We start from the raw sequence: 24,948 nt of genomic DNA on the forward strand, positions 1-24,948 counted from the left end.
GGAAGAGGTGTTACTGACTCAAAGTTATGCTAACTTTTAGTTTTCCCTTGGGACGGACACTATTTTTCTGCTTTGCATCAGAAAAAGCTCATTGAGCTATGGCAAAATTACTCAAAAAGGATTTTACTTCTCATCTCTCAATAAAAATTGCACCTTAATTTATGTGTGTGATGACAGGGGGACACAAAATATACTTGCTAGTGCCAAATTCTAGAATTAAACTGCAAGGAAGAAGGAGAGTTTGTCAGCATTTGAGAAGCAGGATCCTGTCCATCACCCTCCATATGGGGTGCACCCTAAGGTACCAAAAGCTCTCGGCTCTGATTAACTCCCACGGGAGTCTGGTGGCTCAGCACCAGGCAACTGATCTCAGCGCATTTCAGGATGAGGCCATTTCCCTGCTTGATAACAAACATTGCGGTGCCTCTTTATACTGCTTTGATACACATAAATACACTAGTAAATCTCATCATCGACACATCAGACCAAAATTGGTGCTCTCTTGGCTAAGCATTATGCAACTTGGCTTCACTAGATCAGCAACACACCCTGGGATACAGATATAGGAAGGATATTTTCATCCGACTAGACTGTTAGTGAAACCAAACACTATTCAGCTTTCCCCACCACTCCCCTTTGTTGCTGGATTTATTTTGTGAGAACATTTGTCCTGTAAACAAGAAAGAAATCATGTGGTTGTTCTTGTCATTTTAAAAATAATCCCAGAAGCTTTTAAAGGTTGATAGCATATAATGCAACATGTCCTGTCCTTTCACAGAAGCAGAACTGGGCTCTAATATTTTTTTCTGTTACAAAGCAGAGAAAGCAAGTGATGTTTCCTTCTCTTCTGTACGAGCCTTTGGCTCTGAGTTCAAAACTCTGACTGTCAAATCTAGATATAGAGCTAGAGAAAGCCAGACAATCATATACGATTATCAGATGCACCAATTCTACACATTTTGGATGGCAATACGCAACCTACCACTTCAAGAAGAAACGTCCCAATTATTTGGCTGCTGAACATCAGGAAATCCCAGCCAAGTTGTTGCTGTGCGCACAACGGAGTTGTTCCAAATATTTTCACTCAGTCCAGCATATCCAGGATGTGTCTGAAGGTGATACATGATCAGGTCAACTGTGCCACCCACTTGTGTTTGGACCGAAGGTACCTGAAGGTGCTGGGGCCCATGTGGTGTAGGAGGATGCATTCGCTGGTGCAGTGTGTGTCCCTAACAGGTCTGATGCGTGGGATACATTGCACTTTCTGGTCACTGGTCTGCACTGGCATCCCTACACACTGTAGTAGTTTCTGTGTGTGCTTACAGCTCGTCAGGCTGTTTGTGGCATCTCACCATATCTTAACAAAACTATTTCAAACAGAAATCAGGTTTTTGTAAGATTTCCAAATTCTGGGATTTGGAAAATTAATTGATTCATGAAAATAATTTTCAGATCAGTTCTACAGTGAAAATCAGTAGAAAGGCATGTTCTTCCCAGAAGACTGATTCAGGATTACTTGAAGAAAGGCATTTCGGATCAATCCAGCAGAAACTTCACTTTGGTCAGCAGCATCTCAGCTGCCTTCAGTCATCAACAGAATAAATCCTCCTCCTGTTTTCTCCAGATGATCCCAAACATCAGCACAAAAGGCACGCTGCCTTAGGAAGCACAGACTTGCAGGGACTCTGGAATGGGACATGCCTGTCCCTTGTCCTGCTGTAACCTGGAATCAAACCTGATTTAAATGCAAGTCATAGCCAGGGCTATTACAGTTACGCTTCCTCTCTTGCAGTGAGACACCAGTGGCAACTACCCGGTTCTGGTATATCTATAACGTTAGAAAACAGTGACTTGATACAAAGCAGGCATCAGCAGGGGTCAGAACTTGCTGCTCAGTAACAGCAGTTCCTGGTCTAGGAGTACAGCTCCAGATGATGTTAGGATGACAGCTCAGTATCCCAACCGCAGTGGGGAATACACAGTTGTCCCCATGTGACATGAAAGATGACACTGTCCACAGCACACAATTTTAGCCATTAGACATTTGTTATGAATACCTAGCAGCTGCAGCTGGGAATAGTTTCTAGTGTGAAGGGCTTGCATTCTCTGTATAGGCAGAGCAGAAGGGAGAGCCAGCAGCTGCTGCGGTTATTAGTCCTCAGCCAAAACTCTGCAAGCTTCTGACCCCACATGTTTGCCCTGGACTTAGTGGCTCCGTGAACGTGCGGCTGCAGAGGTGGTGCTGCACTTGCTCTGGCAGGGAACTGTGCTCGCAGCTCCATGTTCGGCTCCTCGGAGTAGCTGAGTTTGTCCACTTCTGACTGAGGCTTCTAACCGTTACTTGACTCCTCTTTCTCACTTGGGACTATTATGACCAATAAATACCTCATGACATTTTTTTAAAGATACTATTAGCAGCTATTCCCTTTCATCCCTCATGCTCAAGCCATCTTAATGAGGTAGGAAGTATGCTAAGCTCGAGGAGTTCACTACGGTAGTGCAGCCTAGCAATAATCTCACGGATAACTGTCCTTGCAAGCTGGGAGGAGATGCTTGTGGAAACTCATCCATGCTTAGAACAAGCAGCACTTGATGAATTTTTCGGAGAAGCTGTTTCCATTTCTCTCCTGTGAGCAGGACGAATATTAATAACTTGTTCCTGTCAGCTGGGAAGTCTTGTGGTGGAGTTTTTGGGTTTAGTTGACTTTGGACAAATATTGTCCTGAAAGAGAGGTGAAAAGCCTTGACACAGACACAAGCTGTGCACTTCAACATGGTGATGTTTGCAGTCATTTTATTGCATGTAGCAATGCCTTCCATACAGATGCTCTGATTCGTGTGACAGTTCTTCATGAGCCATCTTGCTGGCTGACAGCACACAGACAGCAGGACATAAATGAGATAAATTTGCTGGTCAAAGAGAGGGTAAAATGGTTGTTTGTCATCTTAAGTGAACTGGGGAAACCAGGGTCAAGTCCAGTATAACAATGGCACAACCTTCCGTGAAGATGCTTGCACCTATTTTGTGGTTAGAGGGTTTTCAAAAGGCATGGTAGACTAATTTATGATTTTTGGGATTTCTGCTTTTAACTAATGGTGCTCTTACATAGCAACGGAATAGCTCAAGGGCTTCTTCTGTTAGCATCATCTCTGTTTTGGACTTCTTAGCTTCAGCCAGCTGTTTTTTAGTGAGTTTGAGGTAAGAACTGATTATGGGGGGAGCTTCAAACTCATCTATGGCATCTCAGGAGACTATGGCTTTTTTAGGCCATAGCCTTCAACTCGTATAAGTTATGAACTGAAGAGCTTACTACCTGGAAAGAGAAATAGAGAGAATATCCTGAAATACAGATAATCCATAGGTAAAACTTACTAGTTCATTCCAAAAACTTTGAATTGCTTGCTTGAATGAAATCTGGAAGTATGACAATTTAAAATGAGTTGAAATGTCCAATCAAATATGTTTGTAAATTCTGCATTTGAAGTAACATTTAAACAAGATGTTTTTGACTACTCTGACAAGTACAGAATTATAACTCCTTCTAACAGGTCGAGAGCCATTAGACATTCAGTATCTATAGCATAATAATGCAAAATAAAACACAGGTTATGCCTGGGATAACACTTCTCTCTGCAGTGAATAGTTCATTATGTCTTGTTATGTTTCAATAACCTATATCCCATTAATTCACTTGCATGTTATAGACTCTATACATAGATTGAATTTCTGTAATTTGTGCTTGTGGCTATTTCTGTCAAGATGAAATTGGCAGGTCCTTACGCTGTGATTAGCGTTCTGTATTTCAAACGTCTGTCAGCAGGTGGTCAAAACCATCAGCTCATAAAGGAACCAGTCTGCCCCTGTTACTGGCTCTTGCACAAGGACACGACTTGTGATTTGCAACACAAAACTCACGATAACCATAGAAACAAAGCAACTCCTATATGCAGGGAGGGTTTTCCCCTCTCTACCTCTCTCAGCTAGTGGCAAGCATGTATATCCTATCCTTATGCGTTCTCGAGGCCTCTCTGGGTACAGTTACGCTGCCCGCTGGCGCAGCAAGCATGGGGAAGGGCTGGGGTACAATTTGCTGCAATGTGTTATGGCTCTGGGGCTGTATGATCACATCATGCCCTTACCAGTAATGAGGCTCCTTGTCTTAAGCCCACGGCATGCACAGCTAGTGTGGTGACTGCTGGAGGACCCTGCATCCACGCGGGCCGTGAGCCTGTCTCCAGGGCACCCCGGAGTGTGACTTGACTCTGATCCCACCAAGGGAGGGACTGCAGGACTCCAAGTATAGATGCAGGGGAAATTTCCCCAAAAGAACCCCTCCAGCACAATAAATAACTCAGGTAAACAAACCCTAAGAGAGGCATGTGGTGGTCCGTCTGAAAGCATGCTTGTAAAGGAAGACCACAAAAGAATGAGGAACGGGCACCTGGCAGCACAACAAACTTATAGCAGGAATTGTTAAAAAACCAAGCCTCTCTCAAAACAGATTTTATTCCTTAGCAATTTTGGGAAGAACATGCATCCCGATTTGAGTTCAGCCTGGAAGTAAACATATGGTCATTTAATGAAGAATAGTGCATGTTTTCACGTCAAAAGTCAACAGAACATAGCATAAGCTTGTATTAGTCCCCAGTCTGGTGTCAAGAAATGCTGTGATCACTGAAGCAACTGCTTTAAAGAAAATGCATGCCTAAGAGAAAGTACTCATTAAACTATTCATTGTCGTTTTGGTTTTTTTTTTAATAGAAGATTATTTCTGCTGAGGTCTGATCTTCCATCCACTACCTCACTCTATTTTCTTGCCAGCCATGTCCCATATTGCCTGCTTTTGTATGTATGGAAAAGTCAACTGGTCATGCTGACTTCCTCAAGCAAGTGCTGTGCTGAAAGAACGGGATGAGGTTGATATTCCAGAATATGTGGAGTGGCACTTGGCCTTTAAATCCAAAAAGGCAGTCTCTAACACAAAGCGAATGAGGAGTGATCTTTCTGTGAGACTTGGAAGTCAAGAGACTTCCTCCGGCTCTTAAACTGCTAACGTGATCTGAAGCCACATGTAAGCGCCTTCCACGGAGAAGCCACCTGAGTGAAAAGCAGGTGAACAAGGTGAGTCAGCTGTTGTCACATGTCCCAGTCTTGACTCAGCCTCCACTCTCCTGCACTGATAAGAAACAGGAGCAATCATGTGAGATAAAAGTGCCAAAGATGAAACAGAAGTTCAAATGCTACTTTTTACAATATCTGGACACCACCACCTATTTTTTGAAGTTTTTATTGATTCGCCTGCAATGATGCGATAACAGTTTTAAATAACTTCTTAAGGGTAAACACCGACTTGTCACTAGGATGGCGAGGAGACTTCACTGGATTTCAAAATCTACTGTGTATACTTTGTCAGTCACCTGTATGTTGTATCTCTGGAAAGAATCTATGTTACCATGGAAAGGGTGAAATAAGAAAAACTCCTGCATAGCAATGCTTCTTTAAGCTAAGCCAATGTGCACATCTTTGTATGGTGGTTCACTGTGGGGACGTGAGGAGCAAGGGGAGGTCACAGTCCAAAACAACACATCGGTCTGCCCAGCACCGGTGTCCTAGGGATAGCTATGCCCGTTATGACTAGATTAACACGGTGCAGTAATTTAGCTCAGTCATAGAATTGCTTGACTATTCATCTGTTCAGTTATATATCTGTAGGCTTATGCTTTTAAAAAAATCTATAGACACCACATGGGCTGATTCCACCCAACTGTAACTTTGTTATGAACATGGAGGTGCACTCAAGCCAAGAACCTGCAAGTTTCCAAGTTGGCACCTAAGTCCCTCATGATTTCTGATTGCATTGGCATTTACAGGTGGCAGAGGTTACACCATTTTCCAGCTCTTAGTCTGAGGTTCAAAACTTTCCCTTTTAATCTTTTTTTTTTAACAAAAATGTCATATAGATGTCAATGTCATTTTCACTCTGTGAAAGCTGCTACCACATGTCCCTGCCATTATTCTTAGACAATAACAAGCAAGAAAATGTTTCTCTTTTCCCCACATTCTGAAGGCTCCATTAATATAGACAACTGAGATCTTCCTGGGTAGCAAATAATCATATTAATTAATGAACGTGTGAAACAAAATACAAAGAAAGAGTACACTTGAAGGGACTATTCATGTGTATGCGAGTGCCTGTAACTCCAATGGAGACAAATGGGAGACGCACATACAAACAAAAGGGAGAAGACATTCACCAGGCTGGATGGAGAAAGGCCAGCCTGGAGCAGAGTGGAATGCATAGAGGGATTTAAAGCAGGATTACAGATGCCTGTGGCAACTGCTCTCAATAAATTATAGTTAGATCAAAGAAAAATAGAATGCTTTGATAAGAGATTAACAAGTGCCATTCTCAAATGTACAGCAGTAATTAAGAAAAAAAATTTACATTTTAACCCCTTATTCAAGGCATTACTTTTTTTTCTAGTTTTATTTATGAATTACTTCCGGCGCCCAGGGATAAAGACAGCTTTTTCAATGTCTTCATTCTGTTATAACTAGCCACCAAATAAACACACAATCATTATTTTTATGCATGCACCAGGAGTTCTGATACGGGACATGGGCTTGGCGGGGGGGTGGTGTCCATTTTAGAAAGACTAGGTGACGTGCTGCAGCAAAATGGCAAAGACATAGTCAGGCAGCAAGGCTGCTGCTTTCCTTGAGTTGCTAGCTAAGTATTTACCAACTGGTAATAAAGAAGAGAAAAGCAAAATTGAATTCGCTTTCCTTTGTTTTCTAGAACCGCTTCTTGCCCTAGAACATAATGAACACGTGCACACTACTGCTTATGCAGCTCAGTAAAAAAAAATAGTTCTTTGAAAGGTCAGTGGAAAATTAAGCAGTATAGTCAGAAGTTACTACAAATGTGAATATCCTTCCATCATCATATATGAAATGTGAAAGTTGCTTCTTTTTTTGTTAACTTACAGCTAGCGTGGGAAGATGCATTCTGACTGTTCCCTTTCAGCATTAGAAAAGCGGGCAACCCAACACACGTTCTTCAGTGGCTCTGGGACTGCAGAAGTATTTGCAGGTGCTTGATGCTTCTTCAGAGCAGAAAGGCTAGGACTTCTCCAAATCTGAGCATTTTAATGCTGCAATTGTCTAGAAATTCTTTCTTTGAAAAAATCACCTTCACATGACTATTCCTCATTTCTGAAAAAATTGTTCAGACAGTAGAAGTCAAATCTGGCACTACAGCCTTATGATTTCATATCTGGGAACTGCCTCATCTACACATTTTTCATCTGAAGGTAAAAATCTACCATTTTCTCCCTCTAGTTCCTGGCTGTGCAGATCATAAGTAGAAAGTCCTCTGCACCTGCAAGGTGCATTTAGTAGTTGACTTTCTCAGTCAACTGGCACTGACAGTTCTAATATTTTACGTGGAATTAACTCACGTGGTTCAACAGGCTGGAGGTCTGCTTCATAGCTATATGTGTTCCTGTGAATGATACTGTAATGCCTTGAGAGCTCCTTCTACCAAACATTCACTTCTGATGAGAAGACGCTTTCGTCCTCTCATCAACAATTTGTGGTTGATATAGTATATGGTGCTCTTCCTCCCTTAAAAATCCCTAGTGAAAGCAGCATCACTTCCAACCTCATCAGCACTAACCTATACAATTTCCCATGAAATCTGAGGCATTAAGCTGAGGGAAGCATGGATGCATACTCTTGGGATTAATTTCTCCAAGCATTACTAGAGGTGGTATCACAAATTCAGTGTTTGAAGTCCCTGTGTTTGTGCTTCTGGGATAGAGGCTGCACATGGCAGTAGTCCTCAAGAATTAAATGACCATTGTAGGAAGCAGAATACACCAATAGTGTTCTTATTGCTGGGCAGATGTTCAAAGCACATGGCAGTGCTTTATTTTGGCTCTTCTTGGAATATATTTTTTCTCTTGTTGCTGATTTATTGACTGACCGACTTTTGATCAAAGCACCAATTCTTATATTTTCCATCTGTGCAGGTCTCTAGGTCACCTAGTAGGGATTTCTGATAGAAGGTGACAAACGTCACCTCAAGTGAATCTTTTTTTTCCCCCAAAAGAGAGGGAAAAACTGTCTCCTGATTTCTATGATCAAACACTAAAAGAGGAAACCCCAACAGGAAATTGCGAGGATAACCGCAAATTCTTCTTTACCTGGCTACAAGCTCAGCAGTCTGGCATGGCGAGCAAGCATGTGCAAATGTAAGAGTTTGACTGTGACTGTGAGTTTGACCTCTGACAAATAAGGCTGAAGAACATTGAAAAGGAAAAGGAAAAGGTTTTCTAGACCTATTTGGGCTGGAAATCAGACAAAGTTGTTGTCAGTCTGGGATGTCCTATACTTCCTCGCCTCAGGAAAGCCAGGAGCCCACTGAAATTTAGACGGACGTGCAATGTTTCAACATTTCTCTTGCACTTCTGCAAAAACTAAGAACTGCAGAGAGACTTTACGAAGAAAACAAAATAACTAGCCAAACCTGTGCTATGTTGCACAAGCTGCAGTCTCTTGGCAAAGATCCAGGTGATTTCCTATTTCCTCCAGACCATTCTCCCACTTGTGCTGCTAAGCGGGAAGGCAATGCCCTTTCCCCTCATCACCATGCAACGAGATGTAAAAGCATAAGGTTACTCAACAGAGTCGAATGGCCGCTCGCTTGAAATAAAGACGACACAGCGGTCTGAGTCAGTGTCAGCGAAGGCAGTGGCCTCTTCTTTCCGTTCAGATGGGAACATTACTGAATGTATTCGCTTCTGTGGTCGCCTAGCGAGAACCCTTGGCCATCTGAAAAGCTGGGCATACATAAATGAGAATGCCCTCCAGTGCTCTCACTTTCTTGATTTTTTTCTTGTATGCATCAGAAAAAGGAAAGCTCATAGAAAATTTGATAGAGGGTATGTGAGTTAGATATGGGCAGAGTATGGGCTTAGTACGGGCTCAGCGAGAAGGGGCTAGTCACAGCCTAGTGACCTTTCTAGCTCCTTAATTTGGATAACAACAGATTTTTGAGGGAAAAGGCCTACCCCATGGTCTCCTTATCCAACTGGCTCTGGTGTGAAGATGCCTTTGCTGAGCGAAAATAGCTATGGGGGAAATTTTTGGTATTTTCTCTTGTGAAATAACAACTTACTAAAAATAGTGCCTGCAGATGAATACATTGCAGTTTGCAGGCCCAGAGAAACCAATTTAGATCATTCACTCCTCTTTCCTCCTTTTTCATGCATTCCCTACATTTTCTCCTGAAATAAAACAAAATACAGAAATCCCATGCCAAAATGTTGTAACAGGCTCCTGTAAAACTTCTCTGTGTTACAGAAAGGCAGAAGGTTTTTTCCAAGTTCAACATCTGACATAAATTTGCCTCTGATTATGATACTTTAGAGGAAAAGGTGGGTTTGGGGTGGTTTTTTTTGTTTGTTTGGTTTTTAATTAATCTCTTCTCTAAAATTAAACTCAAATTGCATTTTTAGTATATGCACTGCACCTGTAACAAATCGATAAAAAAGAAAAAATTGATCTTTCCATCTGTGTTTGCAGTCACAGAAATACTTACCCTCTAGCCCCAAGAGGACGACCCACATAATATGATGTAATGTAATTCCAAAGTTGCATCAATGCTTTTCCACCCTCACCGGTATTATGGCAATCAAAGGAGATATTTGTTAAAAATAGCTTGGATACAAATCCAATAGTATCTCACTGCCAATGAAACCTCATCTCATGAAAGGGGGGGAAAAAGCTTTTCAGCAAATTTAATGTGAGGCAGATTTATGCATTTACATTTTAATTGCAATATGTTAAAAGCAAAAAAAAAAAAAAACAAACCACCATAAAAGGGTTGTTTTTTCCAGGTAATAGCGATTTTCAAAACATCCTCAACCTGTTTCTAACATTATAGAGGATATGGTTTCAATAAATGAGAAAGAGAGAGGCTGCTATGCCTGAGTGCACGTATTATGCCAGTGTTGTGACATACCATTGTTTTGCTAAGAGATTACAAAATCGGTGTTCTATGGGAACATCCTCATATTTTAAGCAAAATCCATCTGATTCTTTCTCACCTTGATTCCCTGAGCTCCCTTTTGTTCACAAGATGCAGGAACCTCCCTGAGGTAGAGCATCTGCTTGGGTTGCATCCAAAGAGCTCAGAGGCCAGCCTCAGTGCCAGTAAAGCAGAGAAGCTCCTTTTTGTTTTTCCGTAGCTCCCAAGATATTTCGACTGGCTGAAAATGATGAAAGAGAACAACAGGCAGGCTGATCTGACTCGGTTCTAGGAAAACAAGGGGAAGGGTTAACCAAAGCTTTATCAAGAAAGAATCGGACACTCTACATGCAATGAATGCCAATCCATGTGGCTGGATGCAAAGCAGATCTTTTTAAACAAGTCTCTTTCCACAGGATGAAAGGTCTGGTTGAGAGTAGCGTTCATGTTAATGCAGTTTACTTGGGTCTTGCCAAAGCATTTCATTTCATGGCATATGTTGGTATGATTAAAACGCATGCATTATATGGAATTAAAAGGATGCACTTCGGAAGAACTAAAAGCTGGCTGCCTGACAGATCGCAAAGTGGTGAGAGTAACGAGTGGAACTATTTCCAGCAGATTCCCACAAGGATCAGTTCCTGGTACAACATCGCTTAGTATTTTCATCACGTGTCCAAACAATGATGTAAAATCAGTCCCAAGATGGTCGGGGGCTGGAGCACTTACCCTGTAAGAAACGGCTGGGTGAGCTGGACTTGTTCAGCCTGGAGAAGACGAGGTTTCAGGGAAACTAAGAGCAGCCTACGAGGAGGTTACAAAGAAGGCAGAGCCAGGCTCTTTACAGAGGTTTATGGGAGAAGAATGAGAGACCATGATCATACATTGAGACAGGGGAAATTTCAACTGTATATAAGGAAAAAGAAAATCACCATGAGGAGACTCAGGCATTGGATCAGGATGACTAGGGAGGTCATGAAAGCTTTGTCCTTGGAGGTTTTAAAGGTCGGACTGAAGCCCTAAGCAACCTTATATGAATCCAGTTTTGACTCTGTTTAAGCAGAAGTTTGGACTAGACGACCTCCCAAGGTCCTCCACGTTATAGCATGTTATGACTGTAATTTGGTCGATTCTGCCTGGAGAGTGATTTGGGAATCCTGTTAGATAACTGCTTCAATGTGTGCTGTAATGTAACGCTACGGGGAAAAGCAATGGTTGGATGTTATTTGGCCGCCGCTGGTAAGCACCCCTGTGCAAAATGTGCCACCTTTGCGGAGCGGAATTCCCAAAATTGAAGCAGCCACCTGCAAGTGACCATCGCTCCCTCATGAACAGCCCATGAAGTCTGGCACCGCCGCCTGACAGAGCCCTCCGGTGTCTCCTGAGCTGCTACTTTTGCTGTGTCAGTGGAGAGGAGGACAGCCAGGACCTGGACTTTTTCCGCATTAACAAGGAACAGTCCCGTGCATGCTACGCAGCATTTCAGAGGGATGTTTGTATCACTGAAAACTATAGCATCCCCTTACATTTACACACCAAAAAGGCATTGTACTACTGGGATGAGAGGGAGCACTTATGAGCTTTCAGGCAAAGGTATAGCAAGATTCAGTTTTAAGTTAGACCATGTGAAATGCAAAATAAAACACTGAGGGAAAGTTTAAAAATGTCACAGCTTCCCTGGAGAGAAGCTGAATTCTCCCTCGCTGCCAGCCAGAAGTACTGGCTATGCTTTACTGCAGAGCAGTTGGCCAGCGTGGGTACCTGTTGCATCGTGACTCAAGTGACCGGGATTTGCAGGCACGCTCTCACCGTAAGGATAATAACGTGTTCTGCAGTTCCCTAGTTTAAGCACTTTTCCTTTCCTGACTGACTCGGAGTTGTTCTGGAGTATCTATGAATGGCAGAAACCTTGTAGACAACTCCATGTTGCTACAGAAAAGCCTTTTTGCAACAGCTGAGGGAATATTGTACTTCCTTGAGCACACAAAAATGTAGTCAGAGGCTACGTGGACAGAGCATCAGCACAGGTGTGCTGGAGCAGCAGGACCTTGACCTGTATTGCTGACTGTGAAGGCCAAGTAGCCAGTAGATAAACCCATTTGACCACAGATAACAACCCTTCTGGCGTGTTTTGCTGCGCTTGCTTGTTAACGGAGACCCATTAAGGTGAATTAGCCAGATTCACGTGTCAAACAAATGCCACCATGATAAAGCTCAAGGCCTCAGATAAATTCAAATCCCTTGATTTTAAATAGAAGTCACTGTATTTTTTTTCTCTTATGTGAAATCCCCAACCCTAACGTCATTTGAGGAGGGGTTTTTTTAAGCCCTACAGTAACTGATGCAACTATTGACTCATTGCTGGTTTGGGGTTTGACACCAGAGGACTGCACTGGCCAGACCAGCAACCTGCCAGACTATGACTTCTTTGTTTCTTTGATAACAACTGATCTGAACAAATGGAATTTATAGCTGCATGCTTCTGTTAGTTTAATAATTTTTCTTATTCTAATTTTGTACTTAAAACTAGCTTTATATTCCTATATGAAATAGGTTTGGTTTTTTTCCCCCCCCTAAGGAGACAATGTGTTTCTCTTTAGCAGTTTTATACACAAAAATATACGTTGATGAGAAGTCTCCAGGTTGTTTTAAACAGATGATGTAGTAATCCCCTGATCACTTTAGAAAAAGCAGACATATATATCACTCTGTTGAAAAAGTTAGAGCATAAGTGGTATAATTTGCATATTATAATTAACTCATACCCAAACTGCTTTTTGACAATAAGTATCAAAGAGTATATGTTAGACAAATAAAAGTGTTTCCTGCCTTTTATGGAAAACAAACATCTAAAAAAGAGGAGGAAACAAACACAGTTCTTGCAATATACTATTGTTTACTGCTCTGTCGTGTGTGGATACATGTAAGGCGTGCTGGATGCTCACACATACTGGGAAATAAAGCAGCCATTACACCCCAACGGATCACTAATCCAGGAGGAGTAAGCTATGGGTTACTGCTTCTTCCATGTACCTTGGCTATGAATTTATCCTTGACCGCACACACATGGGACATAGTTTGCTGGATTAATACCCTCTTAGGTGCATACCCACTCCCCAGCAACTGATTTTTTCATAGCTTTACTTATTTAGCAGCAGGAGACAGAGGCGGCCAGGCACAATGGCATTCCAAAGGGCAACATCTCCAGATGCAAGGACAGAGCCAAGGGCAGAGTGCTAGAAAATGTAAGATAGCCAAGTACAGCAGGGATGGCATTGAAAACATGATGGTAATACACTTGACAGGAGGTGGCAATATCATCTCTATCACGCATAATGCTTTCACTCTACCATTAACCTCTTTAAAAAATTAATTACAAAAATTCTTTACACTATTCAGACAACTTCTCTTTTGACAGCAGGGAACAGGGTGTGCCCTATAGTTTTCTCTGTCATGCTGAGCCTACTGCCCTTTTGTGTTTTTCTGTGTGAAGTTTTTTTGTGACAATATCCGATTACCTTACACCTTGCAGATCATTGCTCTGCCCTTATCCTTTAGCAGAGTGGCAAGAGTTTTTAGATTCCCGTTACACATCTCCCACTGACCATCTGCTATTACCACCTTAACGAGAAATCACTTGTTGAAAGGTGATTAAGTGGTTACGGTCCAGCACAAGGTTGCAAGCTCATGATACTACTTCCCCCTCCAATATTAGCAATGGCAATAAGCATCCAGCCAGAGTCTTAGCTGATATGAATCAGTGCATTTCTACTATTTCAATAGGGTTACCTTGGTTTACATGACATTTAGCTTAAAAGCATTTACCATTAGGTTAATGTAGATTCCAGCCTTTGGTTACAGTGGTTTTCTGTGTGCCACCCTTTTCACACAGGATAATCAAGGAAGATTCTTTTCTATTCTTTATTATTCTTTCAGTTAGCAGGGACAGGATGTTTTAAAGATAATTATTGAATGCAGCTGGGGTGCTTTGCTAGCACTCATGATGTGAGAAGTGGGTTTGTGTTTCCCCTCGGAGCACTGAGGTTTACTGTGAAGCCGCTCCGGGCTCTGGATTTATGTACCGTTTGCAGAGAAAGATCTATCCACTTAAACCTTCCAGTTGAGGTTTTGCTGAGTCAGTTTTATATATCAGGCTGTTTAAAAACCAGGAAAGCAAGAAAAAAGAAAGGTAAGCTTCAAGTACACTGGGGCTGGAAGTAGTTCACAGCTTCTTAAAGTTTTTGTTCTTAAAGCAAACCCCTACATTTCTCTTCCCGCACCAGTCTCCGCTGTGATCCGTTTCCACTAAACCAGAAGCAGTCTTTGCAGCCATCCTGTTGGAAGCGTGGATTTCAAGACAATCTCCCAAATAAGCGTCGCAGAACAAAACAGACCAAGATAAGCTGTTACAGCACATTTGTAAACAAGAAAAAGCCAAACTGAGGTGCCTCTTATCATAGAGACATATAGCAGGAGTACAAAACTGCTGTGAAAAAAATCCCGGCAGTGTGATTCAGGACATATCACTCTGGGGGAATGATAGCCTGGCTGTACTTAGGTTTGGAAAAAAATGTTCTGAAAGGTTCTCTTGCTGCCACATACTCTATTTTAGTTCTGGGGCTCATCCTCTAATGTCATATATAGTCTGAGTAGTAAAGGAACCACTTGATGTCCAGCTTCATTTCAGGGAAAGGGAGGGCATAGGTATGACGGGCACTAGAAAACAAGTTTGGATGTACTCGGATTACTGGGAGATACTTCAGAGGAGAGACACCTTGAAAGGTCAGTGTCAGGAACGCAGCATGCTAATGATGCTTATGATATAAACATCCAAGATAGTTAGGTCTTGATTTGGTGAAGCACTTATGTACGTGTCATACTTGAAGCACCTGAGCAGTTGTATTCATTTCAGCCAGGTGACCTGGACGCCTACAGCCAGGCTGATACCTCACCAGACAGGAGCTCCAAGCATCGCAGAATGACAGAACTGATTTCTCTTGGCATTTGCCCACACTCTTTAAATGCAAAGATTAGTGCCTTTTCCTTTTATAAAATTGCCTTCTCCTGGTGTTCGTTCTCCTGCTTCCAGGCTACTCTGATTCATGGCACAAGAAGAGCTTGCCCCTTTATTTTTTCCAAAGGACTCAATAACTCCTTTTCCCCAAAACGCACACATCATCTGTATATATCTGTCTGCATCCCATCTTGTCTCCAAAAATGAACAAATCACTTCTGCGCCCCTATTCTCTCATATCCAAAAGGAAAATATTGCCTGAGAAAACAGTATTCGTTTTACTTTTTTTTCAGCATAATAGGACGTAATTTATTATTCTGCTTATGGTCACTGACAAAGTCCCAGAAAAATGCAAAGCTTGCTGTTTTGAGATCTTACACTGATTGTAACTTATCATGTCATAGGCCCTTTTAGCACCAGAGACATCATTCTGGCTTAGTAATCCCTTCAGAGAATTCCTTCCAACAAATATAGCAGACTGCCATCATGATGAGAAAAATCCTTTCCCCTAAAACTGTTTATCATCCAAGAATAAATAGCAATATAAAGAATGGCTTTCCAAGACTAAAGGGGTGATAATCCATTTATCAGGAAGATATTACTGCAAGTATTGTACATAAGCCACTTATCCTTTCCAGTGTCTTACAGTCATCTGACTGTCAGTTTAAAAAAATTTAAAAAAAGAAGATGAAGTTATAATGCTATATCAACAGACAGCTGTCCTAGTGGGCACTGGGAACACAGAATGACTCGCATTGCTGAGCCGTGCGGTCATTGCCAAAGGAACGATGAGCTCACATTTCATTGCGATTCACATAGTCGGTGTGGTCAGACTGTGAGGCTCACCCTTCCTCGCCCAACTGACGCCCCCCTCCCTGCCTTGACACCAGATCTGGCTCGTTACCATGTCTGGAATGAGCGCGAGTACCTCTCGGCTGGCAAGCCCAAGGGGCATACTTGGATTCCCAGGTTGGAAGATTATCTCATTCAAGCACAGTTCTCCCAAAGATATATAAGCAAACTAGCGTGGTGGTCCCTGCAGAGCTGGCTTGAGCACTTGGGAGTTTCAGCCATACAGGAGTATAACCTTCAAATGCTGGCAAATATGATGATGATGAAAGTAGAAGAGCTGGTAGGTACAACCTTCTTTCGTTTATTCATAATTACTTTTCTTTCTAGACTGTCATTATACCAGGCAGAGAGAGACAACCTTTGTGGATCGCCGAGGTGATTTAGCAGGTTACCGGCGCTGCCGTGCTCTAGGTGCAAAACCTGTATGCACTTGCATGTTATCCTCTTATATTCTCACTTTAACTTTTCCTTGGGAAGGGGGCTCACCACTGATGCAAAATCCAAACAGCTATGTAGTTGTATCAGAACATAGTTCACCAGGAAGAAGAGACTGGCCAAAATTTAGCTGTGTATTTTCCTTTGACCTTGATTTTCATTTTTATTTTTTTAGAAGCTATTAAGTTTATGATCACGCTGAGTAATTCCAATCCAGTAAGGGACTGGGAGGAGGCATCAATGCAGGGAAACCAAAGTATTTTCTAATACTAAACTAACCGTTTAGTAATAGTATTATTTTCTAATACTAATACTAACCCACTGCTGTTCATAGCGTAACAAGCCTTTGAAAAATAATGTCTAAACCAGACCACAAGTAATGGGACATTCCACTGCAGGGTTCAGGCTACCAATATTCGATTTGATCAATAAACTGGGAAAAGAGGAATGATCCAGTAAAACACTGGAACATTATACAGAAATTCCTTTTCTTTCCCCAGATGTCTATGTTAAGATGCAACTGCCATACAGCCTAACTAGTTAATGCTGTCATAAATTCTTTGGCAAGGCCCTGACAGTTTCTCTAGTGTTAGACTCTATAACAAACACAGTTTTACAAGGGGACTGAATGGAAAGGCAGTCTAGGACACATGAATTTACTGAACCACTCTCAAAATACACAATAGCCTCTACTAAGTTTAACAAGTTATCTCTTTGTACACACTCAATCAAGCATCAGAAATATTTCCAAAAGCTATTGAAAGCTGTGCTGCTGCACAGCACGACATAGCTTCTGCGCAGGAACTACCTTCTGCTGTTTTGCTAAGTCCTATAAATGGGGACTTTAGTACTGACAGAAATGGGTAAAACCAGCCTTGAAATTACTCAGCAACCCGATTTAACTGCATTGGATGTGTTTCAATAAAACTGTAAGGTCCCGAGGGAGAAAGCCTCCCACTCTACCTGCTCCGTTCCCCTGCTCAGCGCTGGCAGGGTGCTGGTGGCTGGTCGGGGTGGCTCTCCACCACAGCCTGTTACAGCCTCCTGAAGACTCTGAGACATGCTGGCAGGTGAACGAGCAAGAAGACCCCGCACAAAAAAGGTGCTCTTCCCAGCTCGCTGGCTTCGGTCAGGACAGCAGCACCTCGGCCCCAGCCAAGCAGGGAGTTAGGCTGCGAGTTGGCCTCGTGGATCTTGACCCAAGCCCTGAAGATGCCAAGGGGGGGCTGCCGCGCAGATACGGGAGATCTGCCTGCAGGCGAGATTGCTCTGGCCGTTCGCATACACGGTTAATCCAGGCACAGGCTGAACGAGGTCTGCACCCTGTCTGTCACACGCTCCCAGAGCAGGACAGGAATGACATGTAATTAGCCTCTAGGTAATCCGTGTTCCCAGGGGGTGGCTACTGCAGTCATGAAACCGCTGCTTATATTATACCACGTTTGCTTTTACAGGTGACTGGGAAAAAAGCTGACGATAAAGAGACTGGCAGCTTCCTCCCCGAGGACTTCAAAAATGGAGAGTATGAAGCTGCTGTAAGATTAGAGAAGCAGGAAGACCTAAAGACAGTCTCTGCGCACTCGCTGACCCGAGGTGATCTGGCTTATGAGAAGGAGAAAAAACTAGAAGCAGAGGTAGGCTCTTTGGTTGTGTGCTTGGCTTTTTATCATCCTGTGTGCACTTTCTGCTGCAGCCCTTGAAGTTTTGCCGCTCTCTTAAGTTAGAAATACATGCACGCTGAGCTAGATAAACCCTTGGGAGATCACTACCAAAGGAGGTTGGTCTAAAGTCCCTTGAAGGCCATGGAGATCTGCTGACTCCTGTAGCCTATGGATGCAGGCAGTACCACTGTGAAGCAGAACCCAAAACTCCCCCTCTAATGTCCGACTGAAACCCTGTGGGCTCCCTCCCACCCAGAGTCACCTCCTGCTAGCTGTCAGTAAGGGGGGGACAAACATAGCCAGTGAGACACCTTCAGCTTGCACACCTAATGACTGCCACCAAAAATAACTAACCCAAGAAAGATCTGAGAGTGCGTTTCTGAAGCCAGAAGCCTTATCTACCATGAAAAGATTCTTTTATGAAAACACTGCATTATGCTTACTAGCACATTTGGGAAAAACAATTACAAATGAAAGTGATAATAGTCTACAGAAAAGTACCATTTTGTATTCCTGGAACATGACAATTTTCCCTATATCCCTAAGAACTGATGCTTTTCCCCCAAAAAAATACAGTAGCTGTAACATATTAAATTCTTTGGTGAATAAGCAACCAACTGGCCTAAAAATTTAAAGTAATTTGGGAATGAAAAAGTTTAAGTAGCAGGGGGCATCAGACTTTTTCAGACTCTGAAAAAAGAAGGGTGCGAAAGTGAGCCTCAGAAAGATTAAATGCTATTGACCTTCACCTTCAACAGGGACATCATTACTTGCTACAGAGGTTTTTGAGTTCCTCTATCCAAAAGAACCATGAAGTCTTAAGAACTTTTTGGATTTCCAGTTGGTCCACAGCTCACTCAGCCAATATAATTATTTTCCATTAAGTCAATGATCTACAGATCAAACCCTAAATGCAGAGAGCAATAAAAAGAAGAGGTGGAAATAGCTTGAATAAGAATTCATCTGAAAAAAATGTATACCATATGACAGGGTCTCAATATGACAGGGTCTCAAATACAGGTATGTCATATGACAGGGTCTCAAATACAGGTCAATGTATTTACCCTTAACGATACCATGGGACAGAATCTGTCATCTGTATTCACCCTGAGTTTCCCCTTTTTTGTGAATCCCCCTTCTGAAGTCAAGGACACCTCATGGTACCCGAGATCTTGGCCCTCAGTTCAAGCAACACATCTGCCTTTGATGTTAGCAGTGTCCCATACCGACTTCACACAGGGATGCTTTTTACAAGCAGGCTCGAAAAAGTCTTAAATATTTATTGAACTTCCCCTCCAAGGATACTGGGGACATTCTTTGTGGTTTACCAAAATGTAACACTTACTGACTGAAATGCTAAAATTGGTATAAACCTTGCTTTTCACTTAAGGGTATATTTTTCATCAAAGAGGATTAAGTTACAATAAGTCAGGGGCTGCATCATAAAAGTAGTTGAACGCAAAACGCTTGGTGGAAGTCAGTTAAAACTACAGGGGCTTCACAGCCCTCATAAACTGCACGTGAGTTTTCTTAAGTTGTTGGGCCAGAAGGAAATACAGTGCTGCTCTCACTCCTGGCCTAACACAGACCAAAAAGTTATGCGGTCTAGCCCACAACATATGGCTGAAGCAGCATTTAGGAAGAGGTCCAATGGTGTATGAAAAACTATAGATGATGTAGAATTTCTCACACACGTAGTAACTTATTCTAATGGTCAATTAGCCCTAGCTGTAAAAAAAAGGCAACTTGTTTCAAAGTTCATCCAGTCTTAACTGAATTCAGCTGAATAGTAGCACACGCTGTCCTGCCACTCTGGAAGGGAGAGGTGGTCACGCGCAGCTCAACTTATAGGCTTCCCCGATTTGTTTCAGCTGAAGAAGAAGAAATTAGAGGAGAGGTCAAAACTTGAAAACTTGGAGGATCTTGAAAAAATTATTCAGCTGAAGAAGAAGAAAAAATGCAAGAAAGTGAAAGCTCCCGTTTTAAAGGAACCCGAACCAGAAGTTATTGTAAGTTATTTCTAAGTACCTTCTTCTGGGAAAGCATTGGTGGGGTTTTGTGCCACACGCATTTATGCCCTGTGTATTTCTTTCCATCAGACGGAACCAGTGGATATACCCACATTCTTTAGAGCTGCACTGGAGAATAAGTTGCCAGTAATTGAAAAATACCTGTCAGACAAAGGGGATCCAAATGTCTGCGATGAGGTACAATCTTCCTTCTTGCTGCAAAGCCTGCTACAGAAGAGAGGTTATTACAGAGCAAAAGTAACTTTTACCACTAGGTTTTGTAGCTTCCACGCTTTTGAGGAGAAAAGAAAAAGGGGGGAGGGAAGTAAGTAAACACTGGAAGTTTGGTATATTGAGTTTTCTAGTGATAATGGGGCCAGCTGGGACCCTTCAAAGTAATATTACCTCAAAAGAATCTTTATATTTAAAAGCAAGCCGTTGGTGCCCAGGAGACCCTGATTTTCTGTAGCAGGTGGTCTTCCAATGCTACAGATGAACAGGCAAGAAATTTGTCTGCAGAACGACAAAGAAAGTGATGCTGCCTGCCCTCCTACTCCATAATGCGTAAGCTGCATTTGCAAAACGCAGCGTAGCATGTTGGATGGGGGAACTCAACAGGCATAATTTTAAATTTGAATGCCATACTGCAGATATTTCTCACACCCTTTAAAACGCTGGGTAGGCAGCTCTCAGCTATCAGGATGCTATTAAAATTTAGCAGATTTCAGGTCTCAAAAGTATTAGCTCTTGAAAATGAATCAGCATAAAGTATGTATTTGCCATCATCCTAGGGAGGCGGGGACAAAAGATTTAAAGAGATCTCTTTGTGCCATATCCAATATCTGACTTTGCACTGTTTTAATTGCCAGTACAAACGCACTGCGTTGCACAGGGCATGCTCTGAAGGACACCTAGAGGTGGTGAAAAAGTTGGTGGAAGCTGGAGCCCAGCTTGAACAGAAAGACATGGTACGCACATCAGCTTACACTTCTTTCAAAAAATTGCTCATTGTCTTGTAAGTGCCAAGAGAAGCACTTACAGAAGTGCTTCTTATAGAAGAGGAGCGTTAAAAGGCCTTACAGCATCTTGAGAGTTCATCCTTAAAATAACACTGTTGAGAAGAGGTTTCAGGAGGGGGTGGCTGCCTCCCTTTGCCAAAGTGGTTGCTGGAAAACACAGGAAGCGGAGGAACAGGTTGGCCAGTAGACTGCCACACACAACAAAGCCTAACGTAGGGTAGGAGAGCTGAGGTCAGGCTACCACTTCAGCCTGCTAGCAGGTGGTGGAGATACCACCGTCCCACGCATGTATCCAGGGCTCAGGGCAACGCATACGTTCTCCATCGGGATTTCAAGGCTGCGCTAGGGAGAGACCCTTGCTCCTCCGGAACGCTGGCCACGAGGGTAGCTGAGTATTCTGCAGCTGTTTTTTTGCTTCTCCGCTCCCAGCTCTTCGTTCCTTTGCTAAACAGTTGGAACCAGCCAGCCTTGCTGCCCCTCGCTTAACCCAGCAGCGCTCGTGGAGAGCGTAAGCAACAGGGGGAACAACGGCAGAGCGAGACCTTCAAGGGACGTTCTACCCCTCCTGGCAGAGCTGAGTGCAGAGAAACTGAATCTTGTAGGGGAGAAGGGTTCTAATTCACTTCGTGGATTTGCATAAGTTCGGGGTTTTTTTAAAAAGACAACTATTATTTCCCTTGAGCTTCATTTTCTATGCATCTTAGAACCCAAAAGGCATTGAATAAAAAAATACGAACTAGCACATACCAGCCAGAAAAATCATACCTGGCTGACTAAAAAGGACTTCTAAGTTCACAGAAGGGACAAAACACATCCTCTCTCACAGCAGCGTCGCCAAGATCTCTGTCTTTAAAAGCAATATGCAGCAAGTGTGAAGAGTGAGAAACTTGCCATACTAAAGAAATTAGGGCAAAATAAGCAAAGCTGTTACTAGAAACAACTCAGTGATCACGGTGAAGTGCTTTAGGTTAAACTGCATGAAAATTATTTTGGATTAATTTAGAAATTTGATCAAAATTGATTAATTTTTTAAAAATATAATGACGAATTAAATTACTTTCCATTTGTTTTTCCTGCTGCAGCTCGAATCTACAGCCCTGCACTGGGCGTGCCGGGGGGGGAACCTGGATGTTCTGAAATTCTTACTGGACAAAGGGATAAACAGAAATGCAAGAGACAAGGTATGTGCTTCTGGGACTGCGCAGCTTTATAAATTGGAGATGAAAAGCTGACCCTTACTCCAAGCAGATAATTTTTGGCGGCCGTTCTTGAAGCGGTCTTTACCTGTTCCCTACCACTGACTGCTTCCTCCTCCCACCTCTCAGCTGCTCAGCACCCCTTTGCACGTGGCCGTGCGAACGGGTCAGTACGACTGCGGGGAGCACCTCATTGCCTGTGAAGCAGATCTCAATGCCAAAGACAGAGTAAGTACCAACAGCTTCTTACCTGTCAGCCAGCAGGTAGCATCAAGCTGCTGTCTGCCTCCGTAGTTCCACTTGCCTGTAAAAATCCCTGGCTACGTGGTTGGGGCTGGACCGCGGCGCTGGACCGGCGGGACTGATGCCACGGTCCGTGTCTCTTGCCTCTAGGAAGGAGACACACCGATGCACGACGCCGTGAGGCTGAACCGCTACAAAATGATCAGGCTTCTGATTCTGTATGGAGCAGATCTAACTATAAAGAACTGCGTAAGTAATAGCAAAAAATGCAGTAATTCAAAACTCTTTAGAATAAGTCTGCCTTCAGAGCAGTTTCATAGGTTTCAAGGCCTGGAGAGACTGTTGTGAGCAGACTTAATTAGATCACCTCAGAGTTAATTAAAGCAGAGCTGACACAGGCGAAGTATAACTTGGGGGAGGTTAGGGAGAAGAGGAAAAACCAGTACCTCCTCTAAAACCAGAACCCATCAGCTGCAACTTAAAACAATATCACAGCTTTCTGTGATTTATTTTAATTACACATACCAGATATTGGAAAGATGCAACATACAGACCCTTGCTCTCTGCACAGCTCCTGGGCTTCAGCCACCACTGAGACAACAAAGACCTTAGCCTCTCAGAGAAACCTCCTTTCTGCTAAGCCCACAGCCGACGGCGAGCCCAGGCACTACATCTGGATGGCTGGCTGTTAACCTGACTGTTGGGCAACAAATCCCTGTGGCTCAGCAGCTTCAATTTAAGAAAGCCCACACCTGACTCTTTGCCCACAGCCACCACCGCAGCAGCAGACGCGTTGCCAGAGCTCTGCGACCACTTGTTAAAACACAGCACATCACAGCCCCCTTCCCCCCCAAAGCGAGCAGCAGTGGGGTGGACAGTGAGTTTTACCAGTGCCAGCCAATGTTTTTGATTGGCAATCAATCAAAACTTCAGGGGGCAAGGAAGAAAGCAGTCACTGCAGCGCTTTGCACTCCCGGCTCTCTGCCCGCGCTCTCCAAAGCCGGGCCACTCCCGGCATTATCCCTCATCAGGGTATGAAAACGATGAAAGGTACAGCCCCAAAGGCCAAAGACTTGCTCTCTCTGGCTTCGTCTGCACACAAAAGTTGCTCCTGTTTAATTTAGATGTGGTTCATAACCTAATTAAACCAGTACAAACCCTCATCTGAATTCTCCATTAAATAGAAGGGTGGTTTATTGAGGTTTCATCTGAATGTATTTCTAATCAGTTTAAACTAGATCAAAAGAAACACCTGCATGCTCTGCTAGTCACGGTATTTGCTAATATGGCTTAGAGCCACTGAAACACAGGGAAATTTCATCATGAGTCTGAACAGGGCTGGGACTGGATCTGTAGAGCAAAAGGACTCCGGTCTCAGGGAGGCGAGAGTTAGTCTGACCTTGGGCGCACAGAAGGCTCTCGCATCAGGCAGACGCGCTGTACAAATATTTAGAGAAGAATGAAGGACTCGGTAATCTCTGGCTGAAATTAAATCTCGCTTCCTCTGCTTTTTTAACCAGCAAGGGAAAACCCCTATGGATCTTGTTCTTCAGTGGCAGAATGGCACCAAAGAGATATTCAACAGCCTGAAAGACAATTCCTATAGGAGTGTCCACCTAGCCAAGTTCTGAAGAGAGAAACCAGACCACTCTCTTTTTGCTGCTTTTAAATGCTTCATATGAACCTGAAGGAAAATAGCCCTGAACATAGTATTTTTATTGAAAATACGGTACTGGATTATTTGAGGTACCTTCGCTGAAAACTGCAAAACAAACATGCAAAGAAATTATTTTAAAAGGCAAGTTGAGTGTTAAAATTCCACTGGTTCTAAAATGGCTTTATTTATTACTATTTATTATTTATTTATTTAAAAATTAATTTTTAATTATTCTCAATATTATTGTAGCTTTTTTATAGAGCTTTACATCCTAATGCAGTCTTTGCTAGCAACATAAATCCTTTTGTCTTAGATGGTAGCATTTCCAACTACCTTAGCAACTGCCCTCAAGCCTTCCAATAGCTCTAAATAGCGAATACTTGTAACTGTTGGCTTGTCTCTGCCAAGTTCTCACTATTAAAATAATATGTTAATGAGTGGTGATATGTGGAAGAAGGTGTACTGAGGTGCCAAGTGGATTTAAAGAAGCAGTTGAGTAATGGGGTTTACACAGGGTTTGGCAATTGTGGTTGATAAAGAGCTCAAGGACAAAGCTCCAACCAGCACGTAACTGTTTGGACTCCGGGATTCAGATGCAATATTATGAAGGTGAGAGGAGACAGTATCAGGAATGTGAAATTTTTTTAAGCTAGGCTACGATGAAGTCTGATGATGGAAGAATGCAAAACCAGATTATGTATATTTGTAAATTTGTACTGCTTTTTCTGTACATTTTGTACTGGTCTATTTCAGATTAAATAAACAGAGTGGTTCTTTTTATTTGCTGGAGTGTGTTATGGAGTGGTGAGCATGCACAGGGTAATTCTG

At 42.7% G+C, this 24,948-nt stretch overlaps 2 protein-coding genes across 2 annotated transcripts in view; one reads left to right on the top strand and one right to left on the bottom strand.

Annotated features, from left to right (window-relative positions):
* Positions 1-10,253, bottom strand: part of PCGF5 (polycomb group ring finger 5) — a 125,131-nt gene extending 114,878 nt beyond the window's left edge. The window contains exon 1 of the mRNA XM_075504853.1: positions 10,114-10,253. The gene's annotated coding sequence lies outside the window, so the exon portion shown is untranslated. The remainder of the gene's footprint in view (positions 1-10,113) is intronic.
* Positions 10,254-16,031: 5,778 nt separating this feature from the next.
* ANKRD1 (ankyrin repeat domain 1) lies at positions 16,032-24,900 on the top strand. Its single transcript, XM_075504891.1, has 9 exons — positions 16,032-16,180; positions 17,790-17,969; positions 19,868-20,005; positions 20,096-20,203; positions 20,875-20,973; positions 22,107-22,205; positions 22,350-22,448; positions 22,614-22,712; positions 23,984-24,900. The coding sequence occupies exons 1-9, from the start codon at positions 16,142-16,144 to the stop codon at positions 24,092-24,094; spliced, it is 972 nt and encodes a 323-aa protein (XP_075361006.1). The 5' UTR covers positions 16,032-16,141; the 3' UTR covers positions 24,095-24,900.
* The last annotated feature ends 48 nt before the right edge of the window (positions 24,901-24,948 follow it).

The sequence above is a fragment of the Mycteria americana genome, chromosome 6 (assembly GCF_035582795.1).
Source record: "Mycteria americana isolate JAX WOST 10 ecotype Jacksonville Zoo and Gardens chromosome 6, USCA_MyAme_1.0, whole genome shotgun sequence".
NCBI lineage: Eukaryota > Metazoa > Chordata > Aves > Ciconiiformes > Ciconiidae > Mycteria > Mycteria americana.